An 18,162-nucleotide genomic window follows, 5' to 3' on the forward strand; every position below is an offset into this window, starting at 1 on the left:
ACTTACATCTTTAAAAAAATCATTCCAGCTGGCCAAGAGAATGACTTATAGAGGGATGATAAGACCATGGTGGAACAGAAGGAGCTTGAGGTTTGGACTCCGAAGACCAGGACCAAATTTCAGCTCCTCTCTGACCAGCCTTGTGATCGGTCAAATCATTTCACTACCCTTAGTCAATTTCTTTACCTATGACATGGAATAGTAATGATAATAAATGGCAACAGCAATAATTTATAGTGCTCTTACTGTGTGCCTGACCCTGCTCCAAACACTTTACAGCTATTCTCTCATTTAACCTTTACAATAGTCTGATGAGGAAACTGAGTCAGAGAGAGGGATTGAGGCTTGCCCAAGTCACACGTTAAGTGGCAGAGCTGGGGTTTGTACCCTAGCAGTCAGATTCATGCCTTTAAGACCTGGAAATTATCCCGAGGGGGTAGTGGTTCATGGATGCAAAAATTCCTTGGTGACAGGGATGTGCTGTGTGTGTGTTGTATACAACTAGGTGATGAAACGTGGATGTCAGGCCTGGGCTTGCTTCCTGGCTGTGTGACACCGTGAGCAGGTCACCTCATGACTCTAAACTAACCATGATCCTCTCTCTTTTTTATTCCTGTCTCCCTCCCTCCCCCCACCCTCCTTCCTTCCTTCCTTCCTTCCTTCCTTCCTTCCTTCCTTCCATCTCTCCCTCTCTACCTCTCTTTCTCAGCTTTACTGAAATGTAAGTCATGTCTCAGAGAACTCATCCACTTAAAATAGACGATTAATTGGGTTTTACTGTATTCACAGAATTTGGCAGCTATCATGACACTCTAACTGTAGGACATTTTCATCATCCCAAAAGAAACCCTGTACCCCTTAGCAGTCACCCCCCATTCCCATCACAGCCCAGCTCCCAGGCAACCACTGTCAACTTCCCATACATTTAAGTCTCCATTTCTTAATCTGTAAAGTCAGTGTGCTTGGGGGCAGGTTGGGTTTCACTGCCTTCCCCAGAGTGTCTGCACAGTGAGGCGATGGGTGAATTGATGAGTGACTGGGGGAAGCCCTAGCTTTAGCCCAGCTAAATGCTGCTTAAAAAATGGTGTGCAATGGTTCTGGGAGGCATGAGTGGTTGGATATGGAGGTGGAGGGCGTTCTAGAAGATTCTAGAAGTCAGGAAAGGAAGGAGCCAGTGAAGCTGAGGGGCCAAGGGGAAGAACAAGACCAATTACTCCAGGCCAGAGAGGAACTTTGGTGGGAACACCACACTGTGTCATGGAGCCTGGGATAAAGTTGTGATGTGCCGAGTGATGTCAGCGTGTCCACTGCTCCTCACAAGATCTTGGGAAAAGTATACAGCGCCCAACTTGCCAGGTGGAGTCGGGCTTGCTGTTTGAAGGTGGGATGGAGGGCTGAGTCCTGCCTCTAGGCTGAGCATGGGGCTAGAGCAGAGGCTGGCCATGCAGCCGGTTTCAGGCTCAGGGGCAGTGTCTGAAGGTGGCACTGGCCATCAAGAGCCAGCCAGGAGAGCCCCTGGGATGGCATCATGCCCTGCCTTCCCTTCCAGAACCCAACGTCTTCCTCATCTTCAGCCATGGACTGCAGGGCTGCCTGGAGGCCCAGGGTGGGCAAGTCAGAGTCTCCCCAGCCTGCAACGCCAGCCTTCCCGCCCAGCGCTGGAAGTGGGTCTCCCGAAACCGGCTCTTCAACCTGGGTGCCATGCAGTGCCTGGGCACGGGCTGGCCGGGCACCAACACCACAGCCTCCCTGGGCATGTACGAGTGTGACCGGGAGGCCCTGAACCTCCGCTGGCACTGTCGCACCCTGGGTGACCAGCTGTCCCTGCTCCTGGGGGGCCGTACTGGCAACACATCCAAGGCCGGCAGCCCCGAGCGCGGCGACCAGACCCGCGGTGGCCAGTGGCGCATCTATGGCAGTGATGAGGATCTGTGCGCTCGGCCCTACTATGGTGAGAGGCCGCTTGCCGGGAAGAGGTGGGCCCCCGCCCCAGTGTCAGGAGGACCGGAGCCACAGAGTGACAGATGCGGGAGCGACAGATACAGACCCTTGGCAGCCGTATCTTTAATTGTAATGGGAAGCATTTGGGAATAATTAAGAATATTAACCTCAAGGCATTTATTTTTAAGGACTTAAAAAATTAATACATGCTTGCGAGGACCTCAAACGGTGCAAAAGCGTATCACGTAAATTTGAAATTCCCTTCTCCCAGGCCCACTCTCCAGGGTAGACCCTAGAGTAACCCCATTGGTGTCTTGCTCCCCATTTTGCAGGGGTGACCGGGGACCGGGGTCCCTCGGTGAGGGGCCTTTTGTGGTGGACAGCTCTGTCCAGGGGGGTCCTCTTCCTGTAAGACATCCTGAGTTCTGAGATGGAACTTGTGGGGAGGGGCAGCTGCATTTTGGACAGGCATGAGGGGCGCTGGGGGGACCCCTTCCCAGCGCTGTGGGATGAGCAGCAGGACCTCTCCCAGGCTCCCTGGCTGGTCTGACGGCGGAGGGGGCCTCAAAGCCTTAAGCGCCGCTTTGGCCTTCGCATCGCTGCCCCATCCCTAGCTCCCTGGGGTAGGGGGTTTTCCCTGAGCGGGGAGGGAGGCGGGCAGCCTCTGGGGTCCAGATGCCAAGACACTGGCTCCGTTCTGCAGAGGTCTACACCATCCAGGGAAACTCCCATGGGAAGCCGTGCACCATCCCCTTCAAGTACGACAACCAGTGGTTCCACAGCTGCACCAGCACGGGCCGTGAGGATGGGCACCTGTGGTGTGCCACCACCCAGGACTACGGCAAGGACGAGCGCTGGGGCTTCTGCCCTATCAAGAGTGAGAGCAGGGTGGAGAGGGTGGGCCAGGGTGGCTCCTGGAGGGAGGCCGACCCCGAGGGGCCTCAGCGTGGGTGGAAGAACTTGCCGGACTGGGGTGATAAGATGCCCCTCCTCGTAGCGCGGAGCAGCGTGTGTGGGGTCTGCACTCCTTGAGGGACTCCCGTGTGGGACCCATGTCCCGCTGTCGTGGTGGCAGGTAACGACTGTGAGACCTTCTGGGACAAGGACCAGCTGACTGACAGCTGCTACCAGTTTAACTTCCAGTCCACGCTGTCGTGGAGGGAGGCCTGGGCCAGCTGCGAGCAGCAGGGGGCGGACCTGCTGAGTATCACGGAGATCCACGAGCAGACCTACATCAACGGTGAGGCGGCAGGGCAGTCCCCGCGGTGGGGGGTGGGGGGATCCTGGGTCTGGCGGCCCCGGCAGGGCAGGGCAGCGGCAGCCTGGGCCCTGCTGCCCGTCTTTGGAGGGGCCTGGGCCCTTCCTGCTGGTGGGGCACGGATGCCCTTGGGGGGGGCACACAGTGGGAGGGCCGCGGGTAGGCCAGTCCCATTCTCACTGTCTCTGACTTGCTGTCAGGGCTCCTCACTGGCTACAGCTCCACGCTGTGGATTGGCCTTAATGACCTGGACACCAGTGGAGGCTGGCAGTGGTCGGACAACTCGCCCCTGAAGTACCTCAACTGGGAGAGTGGTGAGGCGTGGGGTTCGGGCGCAGGGTGACCTGGGGACTGCACAGGCATCTGGTCCCCTATTTATTCCTCCCCGGGGAACCCTTCTCCAGGCCGTGTGGGGGAGGGGCGGCGGGGCAGGTTCCACCCCCTCCTGGACCGGGTCCCGCCCCATCCGGGCCCGTGCAGTGGCCTTGCGTAAACTAGAACCCGATGCCCTCTCCTCAGGGCGCAGGGCCTGTGGCACGGGCTGGATTTCAGGCCCTGTCCGTCCCTTCAGCTGCACCCAGGGCACCGGCAGCCCGGCCAGGGAGGCCCCGGGGGCCTGTCACCAGTGTCGGGAGGAGGGTTTGGGCCCAAGGGGGGAGGGGGAGGCGGAGGTGAGAGGCAGCGAGGGGCCCCAAGGGAGCCGGAGGCTGTGAGGAGGGCCCGGAGGAGGCCCGGGTGTGAGTGAGTATCTCTCTCCCGGGCTGCTGGCGCCCTCCCCTCCCCTCCCCACAGATCAGCCGGACAACCCGAGTGAGGAGAACTGCGGGGTGATCCGCACGGAGTCCTCGGGCGGCTGGCAGAACCGCGACTGCAGCATCGCGCTGCCCTACGTGTGCAAGAAGAAGCCCAACGCCACGGCCGAGCGCCCGTCCCCCGGTGAGCGGAGGTCCAGGCGCGGGGCGGGGGACGGGCCTGTCGGGCGGCGACACAAGGGACTCTCTGCTGATGGACTAACCGGAATGTGGTTAAATGCTGGTAATCCGCACGGTCCTTGTAGCAGTCCCACTCAAGCCGGAGGTGACAGACATCTCAGCACACAATTGGAATATCCCGAGTTATGTACCACTATAAAAATATGTGTAACAAATGTTAGAGAAGACATGCCTAGAGAAGAAACTGCTTAAGCTCCTGAGAGTTAAGGAGGGCTTCATGGACGTGACGTTTGATTTGGGCTTTTTAAGCTGACTGTAAAGAGGTGTGAGGGAAGGGCATTCTTGGCAGAGGGAACAGCATGTGCAAAGGTGCAGAGGCATGGAAGTATACAGCAGCTTTAAGTTTGGTGAGGATTGCAGTCTAGTTGGAGTGTAGACTCTACATAGGGTGTGGTGTTTGGACCAGCAGCATGATGCTGTTATAAATGCAGACTCTCAGCCCCTCCACCTGGCCTCCATTTCACAGGATCGTCAAGCAAGGTGTGTGTGCAGGTGCAGCCAAGGCACCCTGGCTTAGAGGGCATGCTGAAGAGAACAGTTCAGAAAGGCAGGTTGCAGCCAGTCCCTGAAGGGTCTTGGCTGCTGGGTCAAGTTTGGGTGGGGCCAGGTAGGCTGTGGGGAGCCTCTGCGGGTTTTTAAGCCAGGGAGTGTCTTGCTCACATTTGTGATTCACAGAGATAGCTGTAGGGGCCTATGGAGGAGGTTGGGGTAATGGGCACAGCACCGTTCTGGGGACTGCTGCGTGTGGCTTTGGGCAAGGAGCTCTGTCTCTGAGCGCAAATCACGAATAAGCTCCTACCCCTTGCAGGGTTGTTGTAAGGCTGGAGACAGGGCCTTGCCCAAAGGAGCGTGACCGTGGGTAGCAGAAGATGTTCGTCAGTGTAGGTTGGAAGGGCTACGACAGGAGTCCAGTAGCCGTGGGAGCCACTGCTTTCTCTCCTCCTCCCCTAGGGATTGGCACCCCACACACAGGGCACCTCCCCTCTAGCTAGAGGGGCCTGGGGTAGGCACCAAGTCAAGGTCTTCTCAGACCTAGAAGGAAGGAGGGCCCTACTGTGGGCAGGCCTGACCTATCTGTGGCCCCCTTTGGGCCTAGCTCCTCACCAAGTCCCCTGGCTCCTGGATCTTCCCAGTGTGTCCCCATTGGGGGAGGTCTCCTCTGAGGCCTCCTGGATCTGCAGATGTGTCTGTGGCCTTGGACTGACTCTTTCATCTCACTTTGCATGAGGCATCTTTTCCGAGCAATTTCTCAAATGCGTTCTGTCTTCTGGGTCTCATCATGCAAGGCATGTCATTCCAAAGGCAGGCACCGTTGTGTCCGCAAGGCATCCATATTTCCTGAGTTTCTTTCCTCCCAACAGCCGGAAGAAGGCCCCGTTGGGTCTGAACTTGGGTTCTGTCTGTGGCGGCAGCCTTGGGTCTTAGCCGGGAGGCCCAGGAGATGATTGACAAGTCAGAGCCGAGGAGTGAGTCAGCTCAGGCTCAGGCCTCTGAGAAGCACTATGCTGGACCCTGGAGCGTCTCACAGAATGGAGTGGATCCCAGAATCCCGGTCTGGGGTGACGCTTCCAGTGGGTGCATGCTTTCCTGCCTGGCTGGGCAGAGTCCTGCCCGAGCCTGACATTGTGGGTGGTTTAGTAAAGTCTTGTTTTCTCTTGCCAAGGCCCAGGTGAGGGCTTGTTTGCTTCAGCTGCTCTGGGACCCGGATCCCTAGAGAGTGACCCTGAAATGCATGGAAGTGGGGGTGAGGAAGAGCCTGTCCCCGGTTAGTTTCTCAACCCTGAGTGGAGCTGAGGGTAGGGGAAGGAGCAAGTGACTTCTTGGGCCTCTGGCCTGGTGGCCCCACTTCCCCATCCCTACATCCTGAACTGCCGAGGTCGGCCCTGGGTCCACACTCAATATATGCTCTCTGAGGTAGTGACAGTGGTCTCATTTATTAAGCAAGGTGGACATGAGCTAAGTTTGAATCTTATAATGGGAAATACCATTAAAAAATGTTTTTAATGTTTATTTTGAGAGAGAGAGAGAAACAGCATGTGCGGGGGAGGGGCAGAGAGAGGGAGACACAGACTCCAAAGCAGGCTCCAGGCTCCGAGCTGTCAGCACAGAGCCCAACATGGGGCTCGAACCCACGAACCGTGAGATCAAGACCTAAGCCGAAGTCGGTCACTCAACAGACTGAGCCACCCAGGCACCCCAGGAAATCCCATTTACAGAGGAGGAAACTGAGGCTCCCAGGGCTGGTCTGACCTGAGTCTCCCCACGCATCTCTTTCTGAAAGCCCTAGCTGGAGGGGCTGTCCTGTCCTGGGTGAAATTTGCCACCACTTCCTGGGGCTCTGCTTCTGGGCTTCCAGCAGCCCTGGAGGGCTTTGTCTTTTTAGAACCTTTCAGCATTCGGACCTGTTCTGGCGGCCAGGGCTGATCTGAGGCAGGTGTAGGGAGGAGGTGACTTCAGGGCCCTGCCCATGTTGACACTCAGCGGGTCAAGGCATCCTGGCTGGGTGGCTTGGTCCTGAATGGCACCTCGTGGGTCTCCGCAGACGTGTGGGCCAACGTGAAGGTGGAGTGCGAGCCCAGCTGGCAGCCCTTCCAGGGCCACTGCTACCGCCTGCAGGCTGAGAAGCGCAGCTGGCAGGAGTCCAAGAAGGCGTGTCTGCGGGGCGGGGGCGACCTGCTCAGCATCCACAGCATGGCCGAGCTGGAGTTCATCACCAAGCAGATCAAGCAAGGTGAGCGGCTGCTCGTCCACACCCGGAGTGGAGGGCAGGGCCTTCCCAGCGCCCATCCGGTCCCACCCAAGAGGCTGTGGGACTGTCCCTCTGCTGCTGGTGGCTGAGGCTGACCTCTCCGTGCCTTCTCTCCCCTGTCCCCTGCTGCATCCCAGAGGTGGAGGAGCTGTGGATTGGCCTCAATGATTTGAAACTGCAGATGAATTTTGAGTGGTCTGATGGGAGCCTCGTGAGCTTCACCCACTGGCACCCATTTGAGCCCAACAACTTCCGGGACAGCCTGGAAGACTGTGTCACCATCTGGGGGCCGGTGAGAACCCCCTCTCCCCACCCTCCTGGTGCCGCTGTCAGCTTCTGCCTCTGTACCACCACCCCATGGCCTCTCAGAATCCCCCACTTCCCCACCAGCCCTTTCCCTTCCATGTACAGAGATTGCGAGGATTTGAATCCTCCCCACCCCCAACTGGCTGGGGCACCTTGGGCAAGTTACTTAACCTCTCTGTGCCTTGGTTTCCTCATCTGTCAATGGAACACTAACAGTGCGAACCTCAGACGGTCATTGGGAGGATTAAAGGAGTTAATTCTCGTGAAGCCTTGGGATTCTGCCTGGCACGATCTTGGTCTACCGGCTGCCCTTCCCTACCGGCAGGTGGCATCAGAAGCCACATTTTGTGGACACACTCCATTGGCTGGGCTGCTCTGTGCCAGCCCTACCCAGCCCAGGGTCCTGTCTCCTCAAAAAATTATGGGGTGATGGCTGTTTGCCATGGTTTGGGCTCAGATGCAGTGTGGGTAGATGTAGGAATTGATGTAGGGCTTCAAGTAGAGACAAGAGAACCTTTAAAAAGAGACCAAGTCAGAGGGACAGAGGATGGACTCCAGGGACAGACAGGACATTCGGCTGTGAGATGCTGCAAAACGGTGCCAGGACTGTAGAGACAGAGCCATCTGGCATAAGGGACGCTATTTAAAAATTTATAAACAATTATTTGTTGAGTGTCTGCCACGTGCCAGACATTCTCCTGGGGACTGGGACACAGACACCTCTGCCCTCTGGATGGAGCTAAAGGCAGATAAACTGCTGGCGAGGAGACTGGGGACACAGGACAGTCTGGAACACAGAGAAGACAGGTCTCTTGCTCAGGATCACACAACAAGTTGGAGGCAGGGGCAGGTCTAAAAGTCAGGTCCGCCAAAGGGTTTGGGGGAGGGGGGTGCTGAGACTCTCCCTCATCCTGTGTCCCTAGGAAGGTCGTTGGAATGATAGCCCCTGTAACCAATCCTTGCCGTCCATCTGCAAGAAGGCAGGCCAGCTGAGCCAGGGGGCCGCCGAGGAGGACCACGGCTGCCGGAAGGTGAGGGTGCTTCTGGAGCTGCCCCTGGGTGGGGCCAACCAGAGGGGCTCCCAGAGGAGGGAGGGAGGGGAGAGCCTCCCCCGGCATCCTCCCGTGCTTGGCAGATCCCTCCTTCCTACTCTCCACACTGCTCTGTTCCAGAAAGAGTGATAGTGGCTGAGGCAGGGTGGGGGTAGGGTGGGGGCTGTTGGGAGGAAGCAGAGCTCCCCACCCCCGCTCTTTTTGGGGAAGCTACTTCTCAGAGGCGGCAGAGAACAGGAGATGGGTGCGGGCAGGCCCCCAAGTCCTCACCTGAGTGAGACTGCCGGGGTGCATCCCCCACCCCCGCCCGCCGGCTCTGTCTCTGCTGGCCCACACCTTGCCGTCTGACACACGGTGCGCTTGTCTGTCTCCTGGAGGAATGAAGCCCTTCTGGTGTCTCCTTCCTTGCATTCCTAGCCCCAGGGGCTTCCAGATGTTCAGGGAGGGAGAGGGCCAGGACTGCCCACGTTAGTGGGGCAGTGCGTGTATGAATGAGGGACCCATGTCCTCCTCCAGGCCCTCCCAGGCTCCCCACAGCCTGGCCCTCAGCCAAGCAGGGGCCTAAGTGGTGTGGATGAATAAGGGAGGTTACTCAAAAAAGACACTTAATGATGTTTTGGCCCCTGGTGGCTCCATCTGCCGAGGCCACGTTCCTGCCAGCCCCTTGCTGCCAGTCTGGCTCCTCACTCTGTTTTCCTTTACCGCACCCCCATCTCACTTGAACCCCATGCTCTCCCCCGGGGAGGAGCCCGATACAACGACAGGCACGACCTGAAGTGGGGAGGAGAGAGAGCAGGGGCCCTGCTGAAGCATCTGGGGGGCCGGCATGGGCAGGGACTGGCCCAGGGGCTCTGTCCTGGCTTGGGTGAGGTGGGGGCAGGGGAGAGAGGAGGAGTGACTAACGGCTCTGGCCCCAGGGCCACCTGAAATGTGCGTGCAATGTTGAGCAGCCCCAGTTAACACCCTGGGAGACCTGGGGTCTTAGCACAGCCTCCCCCCACCCCGCCCCGCCCCACCAGCTTCTCTTTTGCTTGGGCTCATGCTCAAGGGGCTGTAACTTTCTCCCAACCTCAAATCCACCCCAGGCCTTCCCATTTCAAGAGCTCCTGGAGGTGAAGGCCCTGGCAGGCACCTTGTGTCATCTTAGGATGGAACAGGGCTGTGGTCAGGACAGGAGCAGCCTTTGTGGTGTGGGTTCAAGTCTGAGCTCCATCTTGTATTGTCTGTGTACAAAGTCCGATCACTGAATTTCTCTGAGCCTCGGCTGCTGTTGTGAAAGGCAGGAGCAGAGAGCTCAGGGTGGCCCAAGGTTGGGGAGGTCTGTTGGGTGAAGCCTTGCCTGGTCCCCTGGGGGTTGGATGGTAGAGGACCAACCACTGAGGAGCAGTGGTCTCTTCCAAAGCTTCGCTGCTCCTCGCCGAGGGTCCGTCCCCCCACCCCAGGCTAGCTGCCTCCTCTGCTCACTGTACCTTTTCCAGGACCTGAGGATTACCCAGCCTTTCCTGGCAGCTCTCCCAGCTTTTCAGCTCTGGTTTCGCAGCCAACTGGCAATTTTCCCACTGTGACTCTTGGTTTAAATGCCCGAGAGAGGAGTCCAGTGGGCCGCCCATCTTTCTTCACTGGCCCACAGGCGGGCCACTGGCTGCCTCCAGATCAGCCGCCCTTGGGCCATGCTTCCACCTCTGGTCTGGCAGTTGTGGGTGATGGTAGGGAGTGAGGATATGAAGTGATAAGATGCAGAACACAGCACAGGAAGAGCCGTCTCTGGTGTCCAACCAGTCCCCTCTGTCCTGTGCCCAAGCCTGTGGCACATTCAGTGATGCCACCATGGCATCCCCCACCCCAGGGATTCTGGCTGAGGGAGGAGAGTCCTTCCCACTGACGTCCCTCTTTTGCCCACTCTCTCGAGCCAGGGTTGGACATGGCACAGCCCATCCTGCTACTGGCTGGGAGAGGACCAAGTAAGCTACGGTGAGGCCCGGCGCCTATGCACCCATCACGGCTCTCAGCTGGTCACCATCACCAACAGGTACAGGCCGGGACCGTGTGCCCAGACCAGCCCTCAACGCCTGTCTCAGTGCCTAATGTGTACCTTGCACCAAACGGGGTGGCGTTGTAACATTAAGCACAGAGGGACCTGAGTCCTGGGAGCCTCAAATGGCTTCAGGACCTTTTTTCTAATATTGTCATGAGAATGATTCCCGTTTATTAAGTGACCCCAGTGTAGGGCAGGGCCTGGGCAGGGGCAGGAGCAGGAACAAGTGTAGATATGGGTTGGATGCCCAAGAGAGGCCTTGGCTGTGTCTGATTTTCTCTACTTTCTTCTCAGCAAGGCACGAAGGTGCAGGCAGTGGGCGGGGAGCTTGGTTGCTATGTGTCAGCTGTAGGGTCCCCATGGGTCCCCCAAGTTACTGGTTGGGGGGGCAGGGCATCTGGCCTGTGGCCCAGGGAGTGGTTGGGGCTGGGGCGAGCTCCCTGCCTGACCAGCTTCTCTTCTACAGGTTTGAGCAGGCCTTTGTCAGCAGCCTCATCTACAATTGGGACGGCGAGTACTTTTGGACTGCCCTGCAGGACCTCAACAGCACCGGCTCCTTCCGCTGGCTCAGCGGGGATGAGGTCATGTACACCCACTGGAACCGTGACCAGCCTGGTGAGCCCTTCCCACACGGCACTTGGCCAACCCCTTCTTTGACCTTCCTTGGTGAAGCCAGGAGGCCATATGGACCTGCCCTGCCGGGACCGAGTCCCAGGGCTTCCCAGTAAACTGATTATTGGTACAGTGTGGTGAAATGGTTAGGGGCACAGGCTCTGGGGCCAAACCACCTGGTGCATCTTTGAGCCTCAATTTCTCATCTGTCAAATGAGGATAAGGTACTTTGGGGTTGAGATGGATTAATAGATGTGAAGTGCCTAATTATTGTATGTGATGCTAGCACAGGTGCTTGCTAGTATGATTATTGCCATTTCACATTCATTATCTTTTGTAGCCTTTTCAATTTCGTGATGAGATAGATGGTCAAATAGCCTCAGAGAAGTTAAGCGACTTGCCTAAGATCTCCCGCAGGAGTAAACACAGAGCTGGGACTCTGCCTCCATTCCCTTCCGGGTCCCTGCTGCTGGCCGAGCTGGTCACCCAGTGTGCAGGACCCGGCTGGGGTGGTGCCCTGTGGGGAGGACTGGACCACGAGTCCTCAGCAAACGGGTCTCTTGCTCCCCCCTCCAGGGTACAGCCGTGGGGGCTGTGTGGCCCTGGCCACGGGCAGCGCCATGGGGCTGTGGGAGGTGAAGAATTGTACCGCGTTCCGGGCCCGCTACATCTGCCGGCAGAGCCTGGGCACGCCGGTGACACCTGAATTGCCTGGGCCAGACCCCACGCCCAGCCTCACCGGCTCCTGTCCCCAGGGCTGGGGGTCAGACCCCAAACTCCGGCACTGCTATAAGGTAGGCAGCCTGCCGGCGTGGGAGGAGGGAGAAAAGCAGGAGCAAAGGAGCTGCCCGCCGGGGTGAGGGCAGCCCCAGCAGGGCCCAGGCTCCATCCAGGCAACTGGCCCCCAGGGACAATGTTTCCCCACAGCAGCTTGCAGACAGAGGTAATTTCTGATGACAGGCTTGTCAGTGGAATGTCAGGTGTGGCACATAATAGGTGCTCGATATACATGTGAGGGATTGAAAAAAAATCATGGAGGTAATCAGTTTCAGAGGTTCCCAAATGTTGGGGCTGGGATGTCTGCTTTTCAGCATCATCTGGGCAGCTTGATAAAAATAAACTCCTGGGGCTGCTACTGTGGAGATTGGGATTTGCTAGATTGGGGTGGGGCCTAAATTTTTAAACCCTGCTGGGTTCGGGAGCCACTGACATAGTCCAAGGTTTTTTGTTACATGAGGAAACTGAGTCCAGGGAGGGGAAGGGACTGGCCCACAGCACACTGTGGCTGGTTCAGGGGTCTGGGCAGGGGTATTCTCTAGGAGCTGGCTGTGCTGGCTCCCCTCCCCGGAGCTCATTCTCTGTGGCGCAGGCTTGTCTTAGGTAGCCTGCACCCCCGTCCAGTGCGGCCCCAGCCCCCTTCCCCACTGCTGTCATGGGAGGGCGTGTGGACCCATGGGGACAGCTGGGACACCTGGACTTTGTTCCTGTAGGTGTTCAGCTCAGAGCGGCTGCAGGATAAGAAGAGCTGGGTGCAGGCCCAGAGGGCCTGCCAGGATTTGGGAGCCCAGCTGCTGAGCCTGGCCAGCTATGAGGAGGAGCACTTTGTGGCCAACATGCTCAACAAGATCTTTGGGTACGGAGCCTGGGGCGGTGGCCTGCACGCACCTGTGTGGGCTCTTGGTTCTGCCAGGCGCAGGGCAGGGGGCAGGGTGAGGGCGCCCCTGGTGAGGCCTGTCCGAGGGCTCGGAATGACCTGTGTATCCGCAGCGAGTGCCAGGACCATGCTGTCCTCCCTCAGGTAGCCGTCATCTCCCTGGACTTGGAGACTTTGTTGCTCACCAGTGTCAGGGAGCCAGCAGTGGCCCCCTCAGACTCACAGACTTTGACAAAAGTAACTGCCCTTCCCATCCCTCTGTAAGCTGATCCAAGTTGAGCATCAACACCCAACACCCCCAACACCATCCCGTAACAACCCACTCTCCTCAATAAACTGCTTTTCCTGAGAAAGAGGAGGACAAAAGCTACAAAAGTGAGCATTTGCCCATGGGGGTCCCTCCAGGACCCTGTGTCTGTCCTGTGGGCTCCCAGCACCCTATGACACAGAGCACCTTTAATCCCTTGGCACTGGGAAAAGGCCAAATGGACCAGGCTTCCTGAGATCTTAATTCCAGGGCCATGTCTTCCCAGCAAACATCAAGGTTACGTTATTTGACGTAAATACAGCTCTTGTCAATGGCCTCTCACCACGTCTCAGGCACTGCACTAAACATTTAATCCTCATTCAGGCTTGTTTTCAACCCTACGAAGTAGACATTGCCACTGACCCATGTGGGCTGATAGAGAGGTTGGGTTATTTGCCCACTGTCATGGAGCTGCTCCACGGGTGACCCCAGACTGGAATCTACTTTTATCTGAGTCCAGAGCCCCAGGTCAATGCTCCATCCCCATCGACTTACTGAAATCCTGAAGTGAAAGCCCACAGTCTTGCTGGCAGGGCAAACCCCACCGGAAGGGAGCCAGGCCACCCTCCCCCAGTGAGCTGGGCGTCTGGTCCAGCGAGCTCAGTTCTCTGGGTGTGAAGTCCAGACGGGAGAGGCCCCAGGCCCTTGGGACTGCTCCTCTTATCCCCGTGTCTTCTGTCCCCACCCTTGTGTTGTGCTGAAGTGAATCAGAGCCCGAGATCCACGAGCAGAACTGGTTCTGGATTGGTCTGAACCGTCGAGATCCCGGAGCGGGACAGAGCTGGCGCTGGAGCGACGGCTTGGGGGTGAGCCGGCCTAGAGGGGACAGGCCAGCAGGTGGGCGGGGCTCGGTTGTAGGCGTGGTCTTTCGGGGCAGGCCTGGTCCTGGAGGTGGGCGAGGTTTAGAAGATTTAGGGTATTTGGCTTGACCCCGCAGGGTAAAGAAAGGGGGGCGGGGCATCCAGCCCAGGTTAGGGGTTCCCAGCTCAGGTCGGGCCCCTGTTCGTCTGTCCTTCGGACGGACGCTGAAGCGTGTGCCTCGTGCCTGATAACTCTCTCGTATCTCGACCTCCAGTTCTCTTATCACAATTTCGACCGGAGCCGGCACGACGACGACGACATCCGGGGCTGTGCAGTGCTCGACCTGGCCTCCTTGCAGTGGGTGGCCATGCAGTGTGAGACGCAGCTGGACTGGATCTGCAAGATCCCTCGAGGTTGGGTGGGATGGCGCTGGGAAACGGGGGGATGGGGTGAAGGGCGTCGGTGCGGGGAATCCGGGGGAGGGGTCTCCGTTCCCTGCAGCGTCTCTGTCCCTGTTGTCCCTGTAGGCACAGACGTGCGGGAGCCCGACGTCAGCCCACAAGGTGAGGCCCCCGCCCCGCACCCCCACCCGGGCTGTGTGGAGAGGGTGAGGGGCGTCATCTCCCGGGCAGGGCCTGGCTGAGATGGAACGAAAGGAGTTAGGGATTCGAGCCCAGGGAAGGGGAATCGGGACGCCTGGAGCCCTGTCGGCCTCCGTCTCCAAGCAGGGGCAAGCTTGGGCCTGGAGTGGTTCCTGCCCCGGGTCCTAGCGGCTCGAAAGCCACCTACTGCCTGCCTTTGGACCGGGCCTTGCCCACCGGGAGAGCAAGCAAACCCTGGCTGGCCGCTACTCGCATGCTCACACTGCCCCCGCAGGCCGGCGGGAGTGGCTGCGTTTCCAGGAGGCCGAGTACAAGTTCTTCGAGCACCACTCCACGTGGGCCCAGGCGCAGCGCATCTGCACGTGGTTCCAGGCCGAGCTGGCCTCTGTGCACAGCCAGGCCGAGCTGGACTTCCTGGGGCACAACCTGCAGAAGGTGAGCACTTGAGCGGGCAGGGGCCTGCGGGCAGGACCTGGAGAAGAGGCCCTGCCACCCCTCATCTGCCTGACCGGTTTCCCCAGTTCTCTCGGGGCCAGGAGCAGCACTGGTGGATCGGCCTGCACACTGCAGAGAGTGACGGGCGTTTCAGGTAGGAGCCTTCCTGGGGGGGGGGGGGGGTAGCAGGTGTGGGGGGGGGGTGCACATGCCTGGATGGCCACCCACGGCCCAGGTGGGAGCTAGGGAGGCTGAGGACAGAGGCAGATAGACCTGAATTTGAATCCAGCTCTGTTCCTCACTGGCTGTGTGGCCTTGATCGAATGGGCCTTGATTTTCTCACCTAAAAATGAGAATAATGCTGCCTGGTAAGATTGCTCTGAGGATTAGAAAGAAGGTATGTGAAGTCTTTAGCACAGCATCCAGCATATAATTGGGCACCAAATAATGGCAGCTCATATTATGCTGGGGCCACTCTTGAATAAGGCCCCCTCAGGACATGGGCAAGAACATATGATGTCCAGAGGGCTCTCTCTGTATTCAGTACCCACCTACCATGCATGAAGAGGCTTGAGGCAGCGAGGACGAGGAACACATAGGTATCTCAGCACACTGTTGCCCTTGGGCCTCTGCTCTGGGATTCTTGGGCTTTTCTAGGTAGAGAATGAGAGCCCAGGGAGGGCTGGGCTTTCCCTGGAGGCACCAGGTCTCTGGGTCCCCAGCTGCCCTGAGCTCAGTAGCCTCATTCTCAGCCTGGAGCCCCTGGACTTGGGCCCTTTCCTGCCCCCCTTTTGGTGGCCTTCATTGCTGCATACAAGGGAGGTTGGGCCCAGGGCCAATGCTGGAGTCACCTCTGCCTGGTGCCATTGCAGGTGGACAGATGGCTCCATTATAAACTTCATCTCCTGGGCACCCGGTAAACCTCGGCCCATCGGCAAGGATAAGAAGTGCGTGTACATGACCGCCAGCCGAGGTGAGAGCAAGGCGGGGGCAGAGAGGGTGCAGAAGCCCAGGAGAAAGTTGATGTTGGGGGCAGTGAGGTGAGCCTAGGCAGGACCGACAGTCTCTTCTCATTCTCTTTGTTCCCACAACCCAAGAGGGGCTAGACCCAGAGAGGGGACCTGTCTCCACGGTCCAGCAGCCATAGAGGACTAGAGTTTAGATAGAGCTGGACACAGGCACCTGACCCCCATGCTCTTTTCTTAGGGCATGAGGTAAGGGTGCTGCCCACCCTGCCCTATGCTAGAGCGACCGTCCCCCTCTTTCTGCAGAGGACTGGGGGGACCAGAGGTGCCTGACAGCCTTGCCTTACATCTGCAAACGCAGCAACAGCACTGGAGAGCCACAGCCCCCAGACCTGCCGCCCACGGCTCTGGGGGGCTGCCCCTCTGGCTGGAAGCAGTTCCTCAATAAGGTAGGAGATGGGGAGGGGGCCCCCCAAGGGAGTCAGGGGAGAAGATGTGAACATGGCAAGGCCGACTTTCAGGAGTCCTGGCCCTTCGGCAACATCAAATTCGTGGCCCCTTGCCTATGCCCACCAACGTCTCTCCTGCTTAGCCCTGGTGCCGGGGTTAGACTCCCTGGAAAACAACTTCTTTTGGTAGCACCTTCTAATCCACCAGGTAGAGTGTCCACATAGTGCGGTGAGTTTTCGAGATTAGTGGTTGCCAAACATTTCGATAATGTTTGATAATTTTGATAATTCCTGTTAGGAAACAAAATACTGAACGTTCAAAGAATATGTATGTACATTGTATATATGTGTGTGAATATGTATATATTTACTTCTGTACTAATGTGATTAATGTTATATGTATTAAAATACGCACAAGAACAAAAGAATATAAAGCATGAGCTAAAGATTGAAAGAGAATACAGGTATTTTTTTGAAAAAGTATTAAAAAAATTTTTTTTAATGTTTATTTATTTTTGAGAGAGAGAGAGAGAGAGAGAGAGAGAGAGAGACAGAACATGAGTGGGGGAAGGGCAGAGAGGGAGAATTTGAAGCAGCCTCCAGGCTCTGAGCTGTCAGCACAGAGCCCGATGAGGGGCGGGGGGGTGGGGGTTGAACTCACAAACTGTGAGATCATGACCTGAGCTGAAGATGGATGCCCAACTGACTGAGCCACCCAGGGGCCCCTTGAAAAAGTATTTTTAAATTAAGTTTAAAAATGTTTTCTATATTAGTGGTATGAGAAAGGCCTCAAAAATGGTCAATGATAATAATTTTTTGTATTTAAGTAATTTGGATAAGAGAAGGTAATTGCATTATTTCATTATTTAAAAAAATATCTTGGTCTGACACTTTGTGATTTGGGGCTTCACAGGTCTTCGAATTATTTTGGATTTAATGGTTATTGTAGACGAAAAGGTTGCCTCACAAAGACAAATACATCAGAATGAAAAAGTTCATTCATTGTTGGTTGGACTTTTTTCATTTTCCAGTCTTTCTACCAGTTAAACAAAGGTTTTTGTTTAAAAATCAGCTACGAAGTTTCCGCATTCTAAACTAATCTGCCTCATAAACTAATCAGAAGACCTGATTAAGATGGTTTAAGAACAAGCCTTTGGAAGATTTTTTTTTGAAACGCCATTTAGGAAATTCTTTTCCCAAGGGTTCTGAGTGTGCAGATAGGAAAGTTTGGGGCGGTAACATGAATCAGAAGGGATATGTTTCCAAACAGGGCTTCAAAATGTTCCTTCAAGAGTGTGAATTTCTTCCCCAAAGTGGTTACTTCTGCACTAGTGGGTTGATTTATAGATCTGATTAGACCTTCATTGTTTTCACCTCGTGGTGAAAACACTGCTGAGAGGAGCAGCAGTTTTTTGTTTGTGCTGGCATCATGAGTATGAGCTTCAGTCCCTGCTTGCTTTGCCGAGGTTGTAAAACCACTTAGCCGGATTGTGAGGATTAGATTAGTTAACCCCAGATCATATAATCCGTAAATCTTTGTCCTGTAGTGGAGTGCAGCCAGCCCTTGGTGTCATGGAGCTCTTACTGTCTTCAGAATATGCAAGAGAATATTATACCTTTTCTAGAAACAAACACGTGTATTATTAAAACTTCGGAAAACACAGAAAGAAAAAATAAAATTCACTCACTCATCCTCTCCAGAAATAACCACTATTAATATTATTACTCCGCTTCTTGCCTTTTTCCACATAATTGAGATTGTACTACCTAACACGATCAAACTACGTAACACGATCAAACTACGTAACACGATTTTCTTTCTCAGGGCTGTATTTTGAGCATTTTTCTCATGTCATTACCTTTTTCAAAAACTTACTCTTGTGGCTTCTCCTACCTGATATAAAACAATATATCATATGTAGGTAATTGGTCTCTTTCTTTAAAAAACATTTTTTTTAATGTTTATTTATTTTTGAGAAAGAGAGCGTGTGAGCAGGAGAGGGG

The 18,162-nt window shown here is 56.1% G+C and overlaps 1 protein-coding gene across 2 annotated transcripts in view; it reads left to right on the forward strand.

Moving 5' to 3' along the window:
* MRC2 (mannose receptor C type 2) overlaps positions 1-18,162 on the forward strand; it is a 52,008-nt gene that overhangs the window by 27,306 nt on the left and 6,540 nt on the right. For both annotated transcript variants that reach the window (XM_047833402.1, XM_047833403.1), the window contains exons 2-20: positions 1,550-1,951; positions 2,645-2,818; positions 3,017-3,181; positions 3,400-3,513; positions 3,992-4,135; positions 6,734-6,922; positions 7,078-7,232; positions 8,170-8,277; positions 10,212-10,327; positions 10,800-10,948; positions 11,522-11,739; positions 12,436-12,578; positions 13,610-13,712; positions 13,982-14,120; positions 14,235-14,270; positions 14,584-14,744; positions 14,831-14,898; positions 15,617-15,717; positions 16,016-16,158. In XM_047833402.1, the coding sequence (XP_047689358.1) occupies positions 1,550-1,951; positions 2,645-2,818; positions 3,017-3,181; positions 3,400-3,513; positions 3,992-4,135; positions 6,734-6,922; positions 7,078-7,232; positions 8,170-8,277; positions 10,212-10,327; positions 10,800-10,948; positions 11,522-11,739; positions 12,436-12,578; positions 13,610-13,712; positions 13,982-14,120; positions 14,235-14,270; positions 14,584-14,744; positions 14,831-14,898; positions 15,617-15,717; positions 16,016-16,158 (2,828 nt within the window). The remainder of the gene's footprint in view (positions 1-1,549; positions 1,952-2,644; positions 2,819-3,016; positions 3,182-3,399; positions 3,514-3,991; positions 4,136-6,733; positions 6,923-7,077; positions 7,233-8,169; positions 8,278-10,211; positions 10,328-10,799; positions 10,949-11,521; positions 11,740-12,435; positions 12,579-13,609; positions 13,713-13,981; positions 14,121-14,234; positions 14,271-14,583; positions 14,745-14,830; positions 14,899-15,616; positions 15,718-16,015; positions 16,159-18,162) is intronic.

The sequence above is a fragment of the Prionailurus viverrinus genome, chromosome E1, assembly GCF_022837055.1.
Source record: "Prionailurus viverrinus isolate Anna chromosome E1, UM_Priviv_1.0, whole genome shotgun sequence".
In the NCBI taxonomy this organism is placed as follows: domain Eukaryota; kingdom Metazoa; phylum Chordata; class Mammalia; order Carnivora; family Felidae; genus Prionailurus; species Prionailurus viverrinus.